This window comes from Seriola dumerili, unplaced genomic scaffold (assembly GCF_002260705.1).
Source record: "Seriola dumerili isolate Sdu_G_001 unplaced genomic scaffold, Sdu_1.0 BDQW01000052.1, whole genome shotgun sequence".
Taxonomy (NCBI): Eukaryota; Metazoa; Chordata; class Actinopteri; order Carangiformes; family Carangidae; genus Seriola; species Seriola dumerili.
This window is the reverse complement of record NW_019174307.1, coordinates 14410626-14429205: the sequence shown is the minus strand read 5'-3', so window position 1 is coordinate 14429205 and position 18580 is coordinate 14410626. Positions and strand designations below refer to the sequence as shown.

Below are 18580 nucleotides of genomic sequence, written 5' to 3'. Positions count from 1 at the left end.
CCCCGCCGGGTTTTGCATTGTAAGATGAGAAATAACACTTTGGAACAGAGCCTCTCTCCTGTTGATCACATGGCTGCATAGCTGCACCTTCCCCTGCACAATTTTAGAGACTAAAAGCTATTATCTCACAGAGGAATATGATATGACAGAGAAGAAAAGGAAAGACAAGTATTTTTTAGATTAGGTGAAGTGCAGTGGTGGTCAGCATTTTAAGGCAGCAATTGTTTTCATGTTCTTCAAGAGTTCATATATTCAACACTGTGTCAAAAAGTACAAACTTGCACTCAGACAGATAATGGTGCAGAATTAGGGCAAGTCTGCAATTAATCCCAATCACTTACCACATCTTTTTCTGGGTTTCATAAGAAATGGAATTAGGAAGACATAATTGAGCCACTAGAAAAAAAAAATGATTTGATAAATATCTTGCGCTGTGATTCGAATAGAAGGCCAGCTAAGATGAAACAGATGGAGATCAAGAAACCTCTTTTGAGTCATCGTGATGCTTACATGAGCCAAGTGTAGTTACGTCCTGGACATGGAAAGAAATATAAAAAGGTTTAGCTTGATAATAATCACTGTGTTTTCACCGTTAAGTATTACACCACAAGTGTAATATTTTTGTGGAATTATTCAGTAAGACTACACACCCTGTCGTGTTCTTATTTGCTGAGTGACAATCCACCTCCAGTTAATCCTGCCAAGGTCTCAGTGATGAACATTAACCACAGCTAGAGCTAGGGATAGGTTTAGGAATGGGTTTGGGAATGAGAGAGTTTAGAAATGGCTTACTCCCTCTCCTGCTGTTTGGAGGCAAGAGATAAGAGAATTAACATCACCGCCAATCCGGACACAGAGCAACAATGCACCCAGACTTCTCATCAACCCCCACACTTTCCCCACATGACAAGCTTGCTAACATCTCTGTCAGCAAAAACCACTCTGCTGCTGTGTGTAGGAACTGGAGACAGGAAATCAAGGACAGAAAAGCAGAGGACGAGGGGAGGGGAGGGGGAATGGAGAAAGACACGGTGGAGTAGGACATAATAGATTAGTACATATTAGCAGTACTATTCCTTCCTGTGCCAATCAAAGATAAGGCTGCCACTCAGGCTCCTCTAGCGAGACTACTGTTCCATTTCTCATTAAAGTGTAAACCTGTTACCATATATTTAGAGGGAGGATCTCTCATTTACTGCTCTGATAAGGGAGCAGTCTGAGAACGGAGCAGGATGACTGGGCATTGGCGGGGTATGTGGTGGAGGAGATGGGTGTCAAAATGGATGAATAGAAGAAAAGGAATATTGCAACTCTATCGGAAATATGGCTTGACTGAAGCTATTTTTACCCTGGAAGACAGGAAGAGCCTAGGGCTCCCCTTTCAGAAACCAACTTCCCTGCTGATTATACCAGGAAAAGAAACGCAAGTGCTTATCTTACCCTAAAGAAAAAAAAAAAAAACGCACTATTTTGGAAATTGAGACATCACACAAGCAAGCACAAGGCCACACTCACATGCAAGCAGATACAGATGCTGTCAAATAAATAAGCATGCAGGATCAAAGGGCATTCAAGCTGTGAAAGATGAAAAAAATTGTTTTGGTGTTGCTGGATTAAGCTGGAAAAATGGTTGAACTTTCTACAAAGATGAATCTGATTCTTTGAATTTCTTAGAAATTCTTTCATAACCGCCTGATCTTTCGCAACTGAACTGAGTTCTGTGTAAATATGACCTCATTTACTAGGAGCTAGTTCTGTCTTGGTAGTGAATGGGAGACATTTAGTTACTGCCTCCCTGGGAGCAGTATTAAATCTCTCTCACTCTCTCTCTCATGGTATTGCCTTTCATGAAAACATAACTCCCTGCATAAATTGCATTTGGCATATCTATATCACTCCCTGCTCTACTAAGACAGCCTGCATGAATCTTTGCTTGGAGGAAAATGAAATGCATGCAAATACAAAATACCCAACACATACATGAACCCAACAGTCATGCAGTCAGTGCAGGCGGACAGATTCACTCTGTGCACCCTTTGCCTGGCAGCTCTTCAAACATATCCATTCCTCTCAGGAACGTCTCTTTCCTGCCCCGCAGACAGGCAGCCAGCTATCACTCAGGACCCAATCAGCAGAACCAGGCTGCACAGGATTCTACCAAGCTCCAGACTGCAGTCAACCCTCTCCAGGGCTAATCAACAGCAGCAGAGCACACCCAGCCCACTGAGTGACTGGGCTGGGTGTGCATGCCCTCCCCTGCAGCTGGGCCTGCTCTCGTTATGGACCTAATCAGTACAACCACAGCTCTTGTCAAGACATCCTCCACAGAACAGGCTCTCTCTTTGATATCATGCTAATGCCGAAATTTCTAAAAATTCTCACTTTCAGTGATTCAGCTGGGTTTGTTAGAGAAAGCAAAGTCGCATTTTAGACCTCAGTAATCCAAAACCCCTCATCACTGGAAGATGCTCCACTTGGACAGAAAATTCTGGATGACTAATGTGAATAGAGCCACTGGTTCAAAGCTAATTCAAAACATGAAGCTTTTATGCCAAGCTATTCCCAAACATTATCTAATTTGTAGCTGACACGCTTGGACTCACACAAGGATCAACAAGGAAATTATACTACGAACTACATCCAAAAAGTGTATCCATGCATGTCTGTGTGTGTGTGTGTGTGTGTNAATAGAGCCACTGGTTCAAAGCTAATTCAAAACATGAAGCTTTTATGCCAAGCTATTCCCAAACATTATCTAATTTGTAGCTGACACGCTTGGACTCACACAAGGATCAACAAGGAAATTATACTACGAACTACATCCAAAAAGTGTATCCATGCATGTCTGTGTGTGTGTGTGTGTGTGTATGTGTGTGAGTGTGGGTGTGTGTGTGTGTGTACATACTGCATGTTCGCATGTGTATTTCTCACCAGCAGCAGCAGCAGCACCACGTCCGCATGGTCACACACACACGCTACATGCAGGGCTGTCCACAGGTCTTCGTCCTGCAGGTTGACATTCAGGCCTCGCTCAATCAGAATCTCTGCCGCAAACACGTTGTCGTGGCGAGCACACTGCGGAGTTCAATGACAGTAGATTGCTTACGATTAGTTTGCAGAAATGTATATTCCCTGATGAATTGCTAACAATAAACAGTGCACAGGAGGTTCAATGCATTATAACTAATGTATGTGGAAATGTAATGAATTTTCACATCCTGCTACGGGATAAGAATTTGTAAAATACTGATAAAAACATGAAGAATGATTATCGGGAGTGCTGCCATGTCAGAGGGGTTACAACCTCTTCTGTGTCTTCTTGCAGTATAATATCAGCACCTTCTCAGTGCAAAATAATGGAAATTTTCCTTCTTTTTTTGGTGCACATACAACACTAGAGCTAGTTTCTTAAATTCAGTGATCATCATCTGATCAATGTTATCTTACCAGGTGTAACAAGGATCCACCAGAAGGAATGGGACTGTTGGGGTCTGCTCCCTCCTTCAGGAGACGCAACACTGCAGGACAATAGACAACTATATGTTAACGCCTGCTGTATGTGAAGACAGACATGATGATCAGGATATATAAAGCAGATACATGCACACTTTGACACAACACACACGCACATATAATGCCCGTACTGATCTGTGCCACTCACTATCAAAACCAATATATATATGTGTCCTCTGACTGTCCTTGACATGTCACTGTACATCAGTGTTAAGGCTGTGTGTGTGTGTGTGTGTGTGCGGTAGATCCTTGTTCCAGCAGCAGGTCACAAAGCCTCTGGGTTACACACATTAACATCACACATCGTGAGCTCCAGTGAGCCGCACAACCCACTCACACACTGACACAGATCTACTGAAGAAAACACAACCTATTACAAACAGCTTCCATAAACAGATGTGCTGAAAGTGGCAGGCTATACAAGATCACGATGATTATACCATGCCATTGACAATTTTTTTTTAATTCAACATGTACAAAAAAATGAAAGCAAACACAGCAGGAGATAGTGAGAGAAGGAACCGGGGGGGGGGCGTACTGGAGTGTGTGACAGATAAATAGAGTGGGATGGACAAACAGGAGAGGGTGAGGAAGGAGCGAGGTGGGGCACTATGGTTTGGACATATGTGATTTCACTGACACTGACAGCACGAGATGGGTACTGACTAAACCCTGGAAGACTTTGTACCAGCAAAACAACCTCGCACCTGACTGTCACGCAACCCACCAATGCATCACAACACACAACAGGCACAAACGAGCGTACACGAACTGACCAACACACACACGACACACCACATATACACACCACACACACAAACACACACAACACTACCTGTAGACCCACACACAGAGCACACCACACACAGCACAGCACAACGAACAGTGTCTGGCAGAGGGCGCACACACACGGAGGGGATTACCACACAACGATTCTTTAACCAAAGCCAGTGACTCTGAAGACAGTAGCCATGGCAATTACCATGGTGATAATTCCAACTAATGAACCCCGCTGATGACCCCCATGAGGTCATTTCACTAAAAGGGTCATTATCTAGACAGACATGCTTAAATAACTCATCCATCCCGCGCACGCATACACACACGCAGGCACGCACGCACACACAACAGTAAATGCTGGGCAGTAATCCTGTGCTTGTGTGAAACTGTCTTGGAAAGGTGTTGGTTAAATATTACAGTCATAGTACACCCACCAAACTGTGCATTGATGTGCATACGGTATAGGTAAGTATAGGTTTGCCTGCATTATATGTACATTTCACAAACACAGTTTACCATAGCGAATGTACAAATAGTCATGCATTCAATTAACAAATATATGAATATGAATTCTGTCAGTTGACTCATCAATAAATCATTTTAGAAGTTCTGCACATGCACACATACCAAACAGGCCAAACACATACTGTACACAGACATTTTTCCAGTTCTCTAATGGCCTTCAGTGCTTAATGGTCTTTAAATGGTTGATGAGAAACAAACTGGCCAACAATAAAGTCAATAAGTACAATTATCTCCCAACTCTTCAACACACTGTAGACACTCAAGACTGTAAACCACCAATTAAGGCTCATATAAGGATAAAGTAGTTACTAGGGAATAGAGAATGTTCTTACCCTCCTGTCTATCCAACAGTATCTCACTGCTTATTAGTGAAGGTGGAGCAGAGATTTTTAAGCATGAAAGGTATAACAGATTTTGTTTCATAAAAAAATAAATAATAATAATATATGATTTGAAGTTTGGTTTGGTTGCCAGTGGTCAGGACAGTCTCTTCTCTCTCAGACTGCCCATCTATCAGAGTCGGTGTTAGTCTTTGCTAGAAGAGCTTACTTGAGTTTTATGGCAAATTAATGAATCTGTCTAAAGAGGGGTCAAAGGTCAAGAGCTACATATCGACACTTAAGCAGTAAAAAAACAAGGCCCAGCATTTGTCTGGCAGTCTGGACAACAAGAATCAATAGTACTGTTGTACCATTGGCAGGTTCATCATGATCAACCACTGTTAGCCACTGGTATGTGCTCCGGCTGGTATGTGCATTGGTAGCAAGAGTACCAGCAATGTCAGGTATGAACATCAAATCACTTTCTTTCAAGATAAGTGTAAGATGTTTTCATACCTTTACAGCGTAAATCTGTTTTAAGTAATTCCAACTAGTGTATTATTTAAAGGGATTTTGACCACAGAGATACAAAGTTGGTAGCAGAAGTGATAGAAATTACTATGTTGATTTGAAGCTCTAATGCTGCTGGAAATGGCAACATGTAATTTTAGTCATCCGGTGTTGTTTAAAAGGTGAATTACAGCTGTAAAGTTTCATTTTATTCAGTTTTATTCAGTGTTGAACTAAGAAATATTACCCAAGAACATACATGAATAGCACATGGGAAAAGCATGTTGAGAGTATTTAGGTGGTGTGGAAGGTTTACAGTAAAGAATGTCCATGTTTGTCCCTGTTGTAATGTAGCTGGAAGAGAAAAGGAGGCCTGGTCATGAGGGAGATTTATAGCCACTGAATGATTTACACAGGCAGAGTAGAACAGATATATGTTTGTCCCACAACAGCCACAGTCATTTTCACTTTATGTTAAATCTTTATATGTCACTTGGTGTTTGATTATATGCTGATCTCAAGCTTTGGTCTGGAGTATATGAGTGTGTGTGAGTGTGTGTGTGAGTGTGAGTGTGTGTGTGTGTGTGTGTGTGTGTGTGTGTGTGTGTGTGTGTGTGTGTGTGTGTGTGTTAGTGTTCCTCCATCAGGAGTCTGATGATAGGGAAATGGAGAGTGGGCATGAGGCAAAGTCGGCCTTCATTTTGTGGAAAATTGCAAAACAGCTGTTCGAGATATATGTGGAGTTTCCATGGCAACCAGATAGGAACTGGTAGGAAGAGTAGAAAAGAGAGAGAACCAGAGAGGATGAGAGGGAAACCTAAATAAGGAACGGCCTGACACATTCAATATGCATCAGGAATTATTACCTGGATGCCCTGGACTAAATACAAATCCGGATTCTTAAGAAACCACAACCCTTTAAGACCTCATTAGCCCACCTTTCCCATGAAATAAGAAAACTACTTCACAACTGCACCCCTATAGTAATATTGTAACAACTGGGTTAACTGTTATGTTATAGCGTCACTGTGTTAAGGCTGTGCTATGTTCAGCTAAGGCAAAAAGGATTATTTGTTGAAGTGAATGTGAAACATTTAGAGGCATGAAGCATGTCAGGCATCTTAGCTACCTATGACAGTGGTTTGCACGAGATAGCGTACCTGTGATTGGCAGAGAGTAAGGGAGGACAGTGGATGCCTCTGCTAGGGATCGAGTATTAGTCAGCGGAGAGATCACACTGTAAACCAGACAGGCTTGTTGTTTTGGTGCCGTCTACGGCCGACACCAGCCTGTGTTCTGTTGACGAATAGAGTCAGCGGAACAAGCTAACACCTCGTAGCTTCATCCTGCTCACCTAGAGATCTATGATGTCATTCAGACTGACAGAGATTCTGTCTTTAACCTGTTTTTGTTAACCAATTTTGTGTTTGTGTTAAACAATATCAATAACCTCCACAGCAAGCTGCGCAAGCAGTGTTGTGCCAGTTCACACTTAAACAGAACTAGTTCAAAGTTCAGTTCATACAGATGAAAATGAACTAGTTCACGTTCATAGTTCATTTTTTAAAATGTTGAACTAAGCTCAGTTTCAAAAATGAACTAGTTCACGTTCATTTGTTCCGTTTTTTTTTTTCAATAAATAGGCCGATATTCTTTTTCAATCACCTCCTACCCATCCATCACCAGCCCCAAATCATTGCCACTCCCAAACTAAATGAATTATTGTATACCACTGAAGAATCACAGACATGACTTACATTTCAAATCCATGCATAAATATAATCTCTCTGAGTCTTCAGTTGTTTGTTCATAAAACTGCTTCAAATGCTCAAACAAACTGGCTTCAGCAGTAGTAGATGCATCTTTACCGTTAGCAACTGCAAAGCTGGGCCGTGTCTATGGAGACGCCATGCGGCGTGCCGTAAAACTGTTGTAAAACTGATTCGTTCAGTTCAGCGTTCCTGCACAACACTGTGTACAAGTAATAACAATACAAGTCTTGGTGGAACTTGAACTACTTGAAGTGGATATGTACATGCTGAATGAGCATGTTTTATGATACAGTACAAGATTAAACGTACTTTCCTTCAGCCTCCCTTTTCGATTCTTTGGATCTTCCTTATCTTACTGGGCCGTGATATTCCATGAATTTGATAAAATCCCTGTAATGCAACCTCCATAATATGCCACTTACAGCTGTATTGCCAATATTCTTCATCTTGCAACCACACATATTCTCACCCATGTACAGTGTATTCGTGGACTGCCCCATATGAGATTCTGTTCAAATCCCTCACCATCATAAATGCTTCTGTCTCTTTTGTCCTTATCACACAGTCATAGTCACAAGAGGGACCGTCTCACCTCACTGCCCCATGTTTCTGAAATGAGCTTAGACATTTTTCCTGTGCTTCGACCCTGATTGGAAAAAAAGGCACTGTACAGTTTTCCAATAATACTTAACTCTAAATGCAGATTATTTTATGATGAGTTCTGTAGGATGGATCAGGCTTCTCCTGCACACTTGAGACAAGTTGATTTCATGGATTTCAGGTGATAAAAATCTCAGCAACAATGCCATGCTTTTACAGCAAATACATTTCGAGTGTACTTCAAATGACTAACCTGCAGGGGTCGGATTAGAAATGTTTACTCACAACACTGTGCAAATAGCCTCCATGATAGAGAAAAATAATTAAAATAATACAATAATCAGGTACTCAATTTAGTAATTGTGAAGTCTCTTCAGGAAATCCAGCATACACACTGACTAGGAAAATGCAATAGCTTGTTTGTGAGCAGTAGAGAGAACCATCCCAGGGATTACAAATAAGTGATTGTGTTTTAATCAATTTTCAGGCTGGCCATGTTTGTGTCATTTTACATATCGATCTTCCTTTTGGTTTTGTTGTTAATTTAAATACTTTAACATAGAAGGGAACTGTACACCTCTGTGAGAGAAGTACTTCTATTTTTCATGTTCTTACATCCTCTGTTCCCATTCATATTAACCTATACAGCTGAACCCCTGAAGCAACAATGATGAGTCATCAAGTGAACCAAAGGTTTAATATCAGATGCTCAGATAAACACCACAGTCTGTGAAAATTTTCAATATGCTGCCTGATGATGCAGTTGACATTACAGGGATCCCTGCTGTATCAGACAGAGTTGTAAGGTTTTAAATTGGATTCCAGTAAAATATATCATGACGTGTTCTACCACCTCTTTGGGCCTAGGCCCCGTTCTGTCAAAAACATGACAGGTATTTGACATGCCTTTAATCCCAGCATGCTCTCCTGCAGAAAAGTATCAATGTATTCCACTAACATTCATATTCACCTACTTCTCCTCCTCTCCTCTCTCTGGTTTGTGTTTTATCATCTGGGGAGATTAATTATATATTTAACCTAAAGTGGCAAGTAGTAACAGTGTGACATGTTTTCTCCACTGAACAGGACACCTGAGTGTTGGATCGATGTGAGGTGGTTGTGATGGCAAGCTGACTGATAAATAAAAGACAGCTAAATGTCTGGAGGTTCCTGCTCTATCACTACTACTGTGAGTGGTACATTGATTTTTCAGCTTCAGCTGCACTGCTGCCCAGCACAGCCACTGCAATTATAACAGGTGTCTAGAGAATTTGATATCCGTTGAAAAGACATACAACCTATTAAAAGTAAATAGAGAAAGAAACAGTTTAAACTTAAACCGCATGAACATCTCTTTACATGAGATTGAGATAAATGAACTACTGTGTGATCATTAAAATATTGATTTGTGTTCAATACTGAGGACTAAGAAGGACTACTAGCAGCAGTGCCACTTAGTTGTAGAATTTCTCTGGTTTAAAAAGGTATTTAGAGGCTAGAGTCAACTGGACAAAAGCCTGTTTAAATTTCCAGAAAACTGGCAGCTCCATTTGTTAAGAAGCTTCGCTGCACTAATCTGGAGGCGGGGGCTGCATCAACACAAAAGGCTGAACATTGTATAACACTGGCTGTGGCGCACATTCTTATTTTAGCCATGGTATGATTCAATTTCATGAATTGTGTCTAAAGCATTGCTCCAAAACACCACACAGGACTGAAAGCTATTACTGTTGCCTCTGCTTGTTTCTCTGTGAGTCACTGTGCTGTGCCTGCGGGATGGATCTATACACACTGATCAATAATGGAAGGTGGGTATTCAGACAACTCTTTGTGTATACGCATGCACCACATGTACAGTAATTACACTTTCAGCAAGTGCCAGAATATCTAAACCTCGTGATGAATAAGCATGCGTTCTCTCTCACACACACACACACACACACACACACACACACACACACACACACACACACACACACACACACACACCCCACACACACACACACACACACACACACACACACACACACACACACACACACGAAAAACAAGCACAGGGGAAATGCACTCGCCCAATAACGCAATCTGGGTATAATCCCCACCAGTAATGTCTCTGGCTTAGTTTGGCATCCCCACTGAAGAGAAGAAGTGGTTATGGGTGGGTAATACGGCTGATATTTAACACCAGTAGGGGTTTGACATAAGGACTGTGCTAGATAAAAAAGTCCCAGGAACAACAAAGACAGAAGGATTCATTCTCTGGCAACCATGAATGTCTTTCATGGCTATCCATCCAATTGTTGCAAAGATATTTTTACTTTCTAGAGCCAAGTTTAAGACTAAACTCATCTCCTTGATAGTCATCTTAAGTTTACCTGAATTGCTGCACACCCTTTCTTAAGACTTAATTATTTACATCAAGTCACATTTCTCACATTGTGTTTTGCCACGGATCATCATCTCAGCAAGAACAACTGACACCGAAATCTCATATTTAATTTCATTGCTCTGTTAAAAGGGGAAGACATAGTAAAAATTGACTGTAGGTTCCATGGCTGCAAGGACAACAGCTGCTGCCTCTCCACTGGTGTCTCCCTTTGATGACGTTAAGATATTGGTTTGGGAAAAGCAATTTCACCAAATGTCAAAACACAAGTGAGCCAGATGTTTGCATATGACAGATCGAGATGGAGAAGCGAGATGAGGTATGGTGTGCTCCTACCAATCTACTGAACTATTTGTATTTTTTCACCTTAACCTCACAATATCCTCCCTAACCTTATGCTTTTTCCCTGCTATCTTTCAATTTCTTGTGCTTTCCAATTTTTCATTTACCGACTGTGTTCATCCTTTCCTCTTTTCTCCACCCCGCCTCTTCTTATCTCGTTCTCCTTCATCTTATTTCCGGTACAAGACAACCGATAAGAAAATAAATCCTTTATGATTTTGTGTGTGTGTGTGACCGATATCTCCGATTACCTGGCTGCCGTGTCAGCAGACTGAGTTTTCTGCATTATCTATGACTCTAATTCCCAAGCAAGCTCACTACAAAACAGGCTTTAATTAGGACATTACACGTTTCCCCCACAATCTCGCTATCTCTCTCATTCTATTTCCTTCTCGACCTCTTTGTTTCTTTTGCCGTTTCCTCTCTGATTCTTATTGGGCTAATCTCTCACTTTCTTTCTTGCACACTCACAAGTTCTGAAAAACAATGTTGAGTCACCAAAACATCTTTCCGTACTCTTTTTTTTTTTTTTTTTAGAAATCTTCACCATCTCGGGGACGCAGTGCTGAAAACTGAAAAATGAATTAAGTTGAAGCAGTTCATTCTAGATAACGGTAATATTACAGATTTAATTATCTTATGATGTTTTAACAGTCTATCAGTCTCATTTTGCACTTTACACTTGAGGTGATCCACAAGATGAAGGTTTAAAAATAATACAGAGAGCATAAAATAATCAAGAAGTCATCATATTTTTCTGGCAGTAATGTTTTAAGACAGGATGAAACCACATGCATCATGAAAAGGAAATCAACAATGACATACTCTGTTTTATGTTTGTGTTGCAGTCTGCTTTCTAGGCAAAAGACTGGGTTATCCTGGCATTGTCAGTGAGTTACAACTACAAATTCCTTATTCTTTTACTCCCATCCACCAGATTAACCCCTAGGCTCTCATTTTAACACGTGTGGATACACATTCCCTCTTCTCTTAAGATGCTTCTGTAGTAAGGGGAAACGATCCAGAAATGTTCCCACATTACTCTGGGGAGGGTCCTAGCCTGAGGCAAATCTTATCACGCTGTGCAAACGAAGAAGAGAGGTAACTCAAGCAGCAGTGGTGAGAAAAACTGGTTTCACTCAGTGAACCAGCACCACTGAGCAATGCTCAAGAACCATCATCAAAGTGATCTAAGTGGTTTGGACAGACCCACAGGCCCTCACAAAGAGACATGCAGAAATTATGTCAAGGACAAGACAGTCCAACAAGACATGAACAGACCACAAAGCTTTCAAGGAGTCTGGTAGAATCTGTCCCTCACACAGGGGCTTCTGTGCGTGGGTCTATTATTTTGTTTAGTCTAGAGCCAATTCTTCCCTTGAACATCACCAAAAGGACTTTCCCATAGCAAAAACAAACAGTGGACTGGTACCAGTTTTGAGGGCATGGAAGAGTTTGGGTGGTAGGTGGGCATTAGGCAGAGGGGTACCAGATCCGTTTCATGCCAAGCCAAGGAACCCTGGTTTTAGTCTGGCTGTTGCAATGGCACACCAGCTGCTCCCACAGACCCCAGCTGAACCTCCTTGGCAGCCAGGGAGCAGAGATTAGCACAGTGACCTGCAAAGACTGCTGGTAGGACTGACACAGATACACCCGGACAGCTGGGTAAATGACTGGCAAATGACTCGCATAGACGAAAAGAAAGAGGGTAAGGTTGGAGGAATATCAATTTCCTTTAGAGTAAAGTGTGAGGACCCCATGAATCTTATGCATTCATTGACAGTCTAAAATCCATAAAAACAGCCTGAGAATTTCATTTTTTTTATTTACTGGCAGCCAGGCTGTAGTCCTACTTAAACCCCAGGCCTGAGGGCAGATGTGATTTATTGTTTGTCTAAGAAAAGCTCTCACAGCCATTTGCCTGATTAAGAATGGATAAATGAACAAATATGCACTATACACAGATACACTGACAAAAACAAAGACACATTCTCAGACAAATATGAACACAGAAAGGAACAAAATGACATTTTTTTTTAGATACTCACTGAAAGCAGTTAAAGTAACACAACAGCTCTGAAGTCATGAGTAAAGTTCATCAAAACCTCTTTTTAATATTTTTTTAAATGCTCCTCTGCAGGTATTTTGACTATTTTTATCTTCAGTGTCATCTGTATTTATAGAAAACAAAAATTACTCATGCACACCCAGTATTGGCAAGCTACCATTTGTTTGAAAGAAATGTTTGAATGGTTGAAGCGATGCCCGCTGTTCATTGTTCCTGAGCTAATATTCTAACATGCTAATGTTTGTTTTGATGCATTACTTTGTGTTTGCATTACAAATGTGAAAACACACATGGATCCATAAACAGTGAAATACTAATCCTACAAACTAGCTATTCCCAACTCAGAGCTGTGTCAGCCGGGTCCAGCAACTAAGCAAGCAGCTGTGTCATATGTCCTCTTGTTACTTTTACATTTGTTTATCTTTGGAGGATACTTACTACCCCCCCTTGACACTGATGCTGAATGATGTACAGTAGGTGTCAGAAAACAAAAGCGAGTGGGCTTTTTTTACCCAGAGTCCTACAAAAAGCGAATGCCATTCTGTGGAATCACTGTTTGCTCTCAACAGCAGACATTATCATTGCTGCTTAGGTATTTTTGTCTCTCAGACCTGTTTGTGTCGGGATAAAAGCTCCACTCTGTTCTCCTCAGTCAAGTGGACAGCTTCCAGCAGAACAAATTGTGTTACCTGCAGTCAGCAGCACTGTTTTGGCCCACTGCTCTGAATGTGTGTGTGTGTGTGTGTGTTCGCCAACACTGCAAATCTAGTAGCCAGTCCCCTCTTCCTCAAGTGTTTCCTGTGTACACAGCCACACACACTTCTACATATTCGCTCAACTACAGACATACACCCTCTGACCCTCTCACCTGTACCCAATACACACCTTCTTTGTCGTCATGGCGAATGATGGCGTCCTGTATGACATCGGTCGGGCTGAAGCGGACGTGGTGCTTCTTGCGGTGGGTGGCTGTGGCTCGAACCTTGACTCCACCTTGCTGGCGCTGAAGGTTCTTTTCCCTCTCATAGTATGCCCTTATTTGGTCACAGCGCATCCTCCTGACCAGGCGCTGGCGCTGGCCGATAGGGAGAGACTCCAGCAGACACTGGTCTATCTCCATGTTCTGACGAAAGACATTACATAGCTGGAAACAACCTGGTGAGGAAGAGAGACAGATCAAGATAGAGAGAGAGAGAGAGAAAGACAACGTTAATGATGTTTAGTGTCCGAAAATTATACAGCTGCTTAAAAATAAACGCAAATGTAATTTATTTATGCAGTGTTGCATTGCATGGACATAAGCTGCCCATGCAATGAGCGAGGAAGACAATGTGGTGAATCAGTGAAAACACTGCAGACTATAGTGTTTACTCGAACACAAATTGATGCAGAGCAAATGAGACAAGGCTCAGATGATAAAACACAAACGCTGCCTGCTTCACCTCCTGGCAGAACTGTGTTTAAACATCTCTGCTACTGTTTTGTGTGCATACATGTATGCTTGCATGTCTGTGTCTGCACTCTGCCCAGTTGTGTGTGGGCAACCACTTAGCATATTTACTGTAAAGGAAATTTTTTCTGTGTCTGTTTAACCCTGGGGTGATTTGAAAGAAGCATCACAGTGTTTTGTGTGTTGTCTGTCCTGTCCCGAAAGAGTCTAGCAATTCTCCTGACTCTGCATAATCCTTCCGCCTCTCGGTGGAGCTTAGCCAAACAGATCTCATCACAAGGAAGCTGCTAAACCTATTGTTCATGCAGTAGGTGGGCTCAGAGTTAGACATTTAAGAGTATTTAGCAGCACACATTTTACAAAAAAAATAAAATTACATAAGGTAGGTTTAAAGTAGACATACGTACATCAACAGAGGAATTTAGTGTTCATGCAATCTGGCATTGAAAGTATTGGTAATTTGACAAATTCAGGTCACTCCCAGCCCATAGGACAAGCAAAATGACGTATTTGCAGAAATGTTGTCTTTTGTTTTTCTTTCTGACTCACCAACTCATCCCTCTTTGGCCCTGCTGTCTTTATATGTCATGCCTTCTTTTATCAAACTCAACTTTACTGTTCCTTTGTTGCTGTTGTTCTTTTGTGCCCATTTTGTTTTTAATTCTCCCATCCTTGGAGCATGTTCGTCTCTCCAGTGATCTGCTTGAATGTGGCTCTCTTTGTCTCTGTATTTCATCTCTCTCTTCCTCTGTTAGGATGACTGAGCACACATCAGTCTGTTCGTCAGGTGGAAAGTATATTTAGTAGGACACCTTTGAAGTACTACATGCTGTCCCAATGGTTCCCCATCCCCCTCTGCCTCTTTCTCACTACTTTATCATCTCTCTTCATCTCTTTGTATGTCCACAGAGTGACGTGCAAAAGTCTTTGAACAGTGCTAACATCCAGGAGTGAAAAAGAACGCAACAATAAACGATGTCCTCAACAGTCCTCCAACGGCCATGAATGGACTGTTGGTAATTTGTGTCTACTCGGTAGCGGCTGAGGTGTGTTTGGACTAGATCTTTATCTAAGAGAAACAAAGTCATCCTGGCAGACAAATGCAGCTGCTGTGCCTGTATGTGCTTTTTTTCTGTTTGATATATACAGTATCTACACATTCATTCAAACTCCTGCCCCCTCCACCTTTCTCTGCCATTCACACACACACACATGCACGCACACACACACACACATACACACCTCCTGTACAATACACCACTGCCATCTGCTCTGGTTAGACATGTAAAGAAGGTTCTTTTGTGTTCAGGTTCCAGACAAGGAGGGGTGGGGGGGGGGGCATTATTATACTGTTCATGCCAGGTGTCTGCTTCAACTGTATTTTATCTTAAGAACTTGGCTGCAGTTTGAGCAAACACACACACACAAAAAAACAAAAAGATACTCAACCTACTGCCTTTTCCAATATTGTGCCACTCCGTCTCTCCACAGTCCAGCTTCCACACTCCCCTGTTATTGCCTCCTTTTTCTTCCACTCTAATATTTCTTCCCTCCACCTTTTCTTCTCCTCTGACCTTTCTGATAGGTGACATGCAGTAGTAGTAGTTGTGGTGTGTGGTCACTACCCATAGTAGACCCCTATGGTGCACTGATATAACATGTCCTGATCTATAGTATAGTGACCCATAGCTCACTGTAGGGCTAAAAGACACACTGAGCATGAAGAGCAGCAACTTGCGGTGCATTAGCTGAATGTTCTTGCACATACATGCACATCCCAGATGATTAGCCTCAGCCAGTGTGTCAGTCTAATGGCTGGTGGATATACTGTGAGTACAAAGTCAGTGTGGAGAAGTAGGTAAAAGGTAAAAAAAAAAGAAAAAAAGGAAGGTTGAAACTAATGATTATCTTCATTATAAATTCAGTAGAATGTTATTTCTTGATTAATCAATTAATCATTCTATCTGAAAAATGTCAGTAAATAATGACAAATCCTGATCAAAATTACATGAAGCCTATCATCATCATCATCATCATCATCATCATATCTTCATATTGCTAGTTGTGTCCAACTAAAGCCGTTTCCCAGTGCAACACAAAAACAAGGGTCCTGCGCCGCGTGTTATGCGCTGGCTGGTGCAGCATTTGGTGGCTACTTATATCCTTCGGACTCTCCGTCACCCTCATACAACATTTGTTAAGCATACATTGAAAGCTACAGCCACATCAACCCATAACTCCCAGCACATAACAGACATCACATGAAATGTTTTACTGATGCAGACATGACTCACAAGGCATTAAAGTATATGCAGTATAGAGTAAATGGATATACGTCAGATTAGAACAGCTGGACACATTGGAGTAAAAATAACGTTAAGTTAGTAAAGATGTTTACATAAAGTGATACAAATGTGCTTGTCTAAACAAACGATGATGTATTCTCAGTGTACTAGAGGGTTCACTTTAACTGCACCTCAATTCACATGTGGCTTTAGGTGTTGTGATATGTTGCGACCAACAAAATCTGTCCCTCATGACTTGTAACAACCTGCTGTGTGTTGCTGTATGTACCTACTGGTGCTCATGGAAACACACGTCATTCCTACTTAATTTAACTAAATATTTTCAAATGTTTACAGAGAATATACTTGAGAGTTGGATGGTAAAATTACAGTATGACATGGTGACATACCGTCATCATGCTCTGGACAGTCAAAAAAATGACATTGGCATTTGCCGCTGTTTGTAATGAATGTCTCTGAACAGAAAGATGGACTGTGAATGAGAATGGGAAGGACCGAGGGACCAAGTCTGATGGGAGATAGGGCTGAATGAATCTGAGGAGAGATGGAGTGAGTGGAGAGACAGACGGAGAGAGACAGACAGCGATAGAAAGCAGTTGCTTTCGTTTCCTGCCATTCCATCTCCAGGCTATCAGTTATTGATTGAATGTGGAACATCCCATGCAGGCTCCAGCTAATAACACTGGAAGCACAGCAGGGGCTTTTAAATTAGAAAATGGCACACTTACACACACATGCATAAACACACACAGGCTACAAACTGTACACCATGAATGTGCAGGATGTTGATAGATGTATGGAGCAGGTCGAGGTTTGGGGGTGAGACAGGTAGGCTTCTCAGAACCAAGGAGAGACTTTATGACAGCCTGCATCAACTCTGTCACAGAATTTACTTATTCATCCGCTTTTATTATCCCTCTTTACTTCTTTCTTTGCCGTTACCTCTCAACCATAAGCATCATTCTCCCTTATTCCTCCCTAAGTCTGCTCATCACTCTTTGCACTACTTGGCCGCATTCTTCATGTCACTCATACCATCCTCACGTCCTTTTCCATTTCTCAATCCTGCCATTCCCTCCCTCTCTCCAACACTAATCTAAATCACCCTCAGTGTTTCTCCATCTGTCCATCTCTCTCTGAAATGACTTTCTCTCTCTGTCAGTCTGTCAGTGTGTTATGAATACGCCAGACGCTCATGGGATCTGCATCTTTGTGGCTGTATTTCATCTTTCTCTCCCTCTGCCGCTACCTGCCGCATTCACTGGTCAACTTCACACATCTGCAGCAGCTCTCTGCAGCAAGCTCACACACCCACTTACTGCACACACACACACACGCACGCACGCACGCACACACACACACACACACACACACACACACACACACACACACACACACACACACAAATAACCATTTGAAGTTTAGTTTGTGAAGCAGTGTCGACAGCAAGGGCCCCAGAATTCTTAAGAATGGAAGCTCATACAGTTTATAACCCCCTGCATTTATAGTAAGTATTAATACCACAGGCACACACCCATGTCCGAGGCATACACAAGTACACTTGCACACACACTTGCCTGCACAGATAAAGAGATGCTGAGTGAGTACTTACAGCATTTGATGAAATGGTAGTGAGACATTTTCTGAGCAAGTCAGACAGTCCGCCAGTCAGGTAGAAAGGTAGGCAAGGAGTCAGTAAGTCAAGCAGGCAGGCAGACAGTAGGCAGCTACAGGTTCCAGCAAAACTAACTAATGCAGAGCCTGTAACCCGGCAGGATGCATTATTAATCTGGCTCCCTGCATGCTATCCAAACTCTGTGCCTCTCTCTGCATTATTCACCAGCATCAGCAACAGCTCCAGTTGCAGCCCATCCAGCATTTACATGGGCCCAGACTTACACACGCACACGCACACACACACACGCACACGCACACACAGACACACAGACACACACTCCCTCGATCCACCCGTCGGTAAGGGGAGCTGCGGCTGTTTCTAGCACTCCTC

General features: G+C 42.0%; 1 protein-coding gene across 1 annotated transcript in view; it reads right to left on the bottom strand.

Moving 5' to 3' along the window:
• Nucleotides 1–18212, bottom strand: part of myo16 (myosin XVI) — a 77278-nt gene extending 59066 nt beyond the window's left edge. Inside the window, exons 1-4 of the mRNA XM_022740925.1 lie at nucleotides 18185–18212; nucleotides 13702–13971; nucleotides 3448–3518; nucleotides 2932–3075 (exon numbers count right to left, since the gene is read on the bottom strand). Of these exons, the coding sequence (XP_022596646.1) occupies nucleotides 2932–3075; nucleotides 3448–3518; nucleotides 13702–13971; nucleotides 18185–18212 (513 nt within the window). The remainder of the gene's footprint in view (nucleotides 1–2931; nucleotides 3076–3447; nucleotides 3519–13701; nucleotides 13972–18184) is intronic.
• Between the last annotated feature and the right edge of the window lie 368 nt (nucleotides 18213–18580).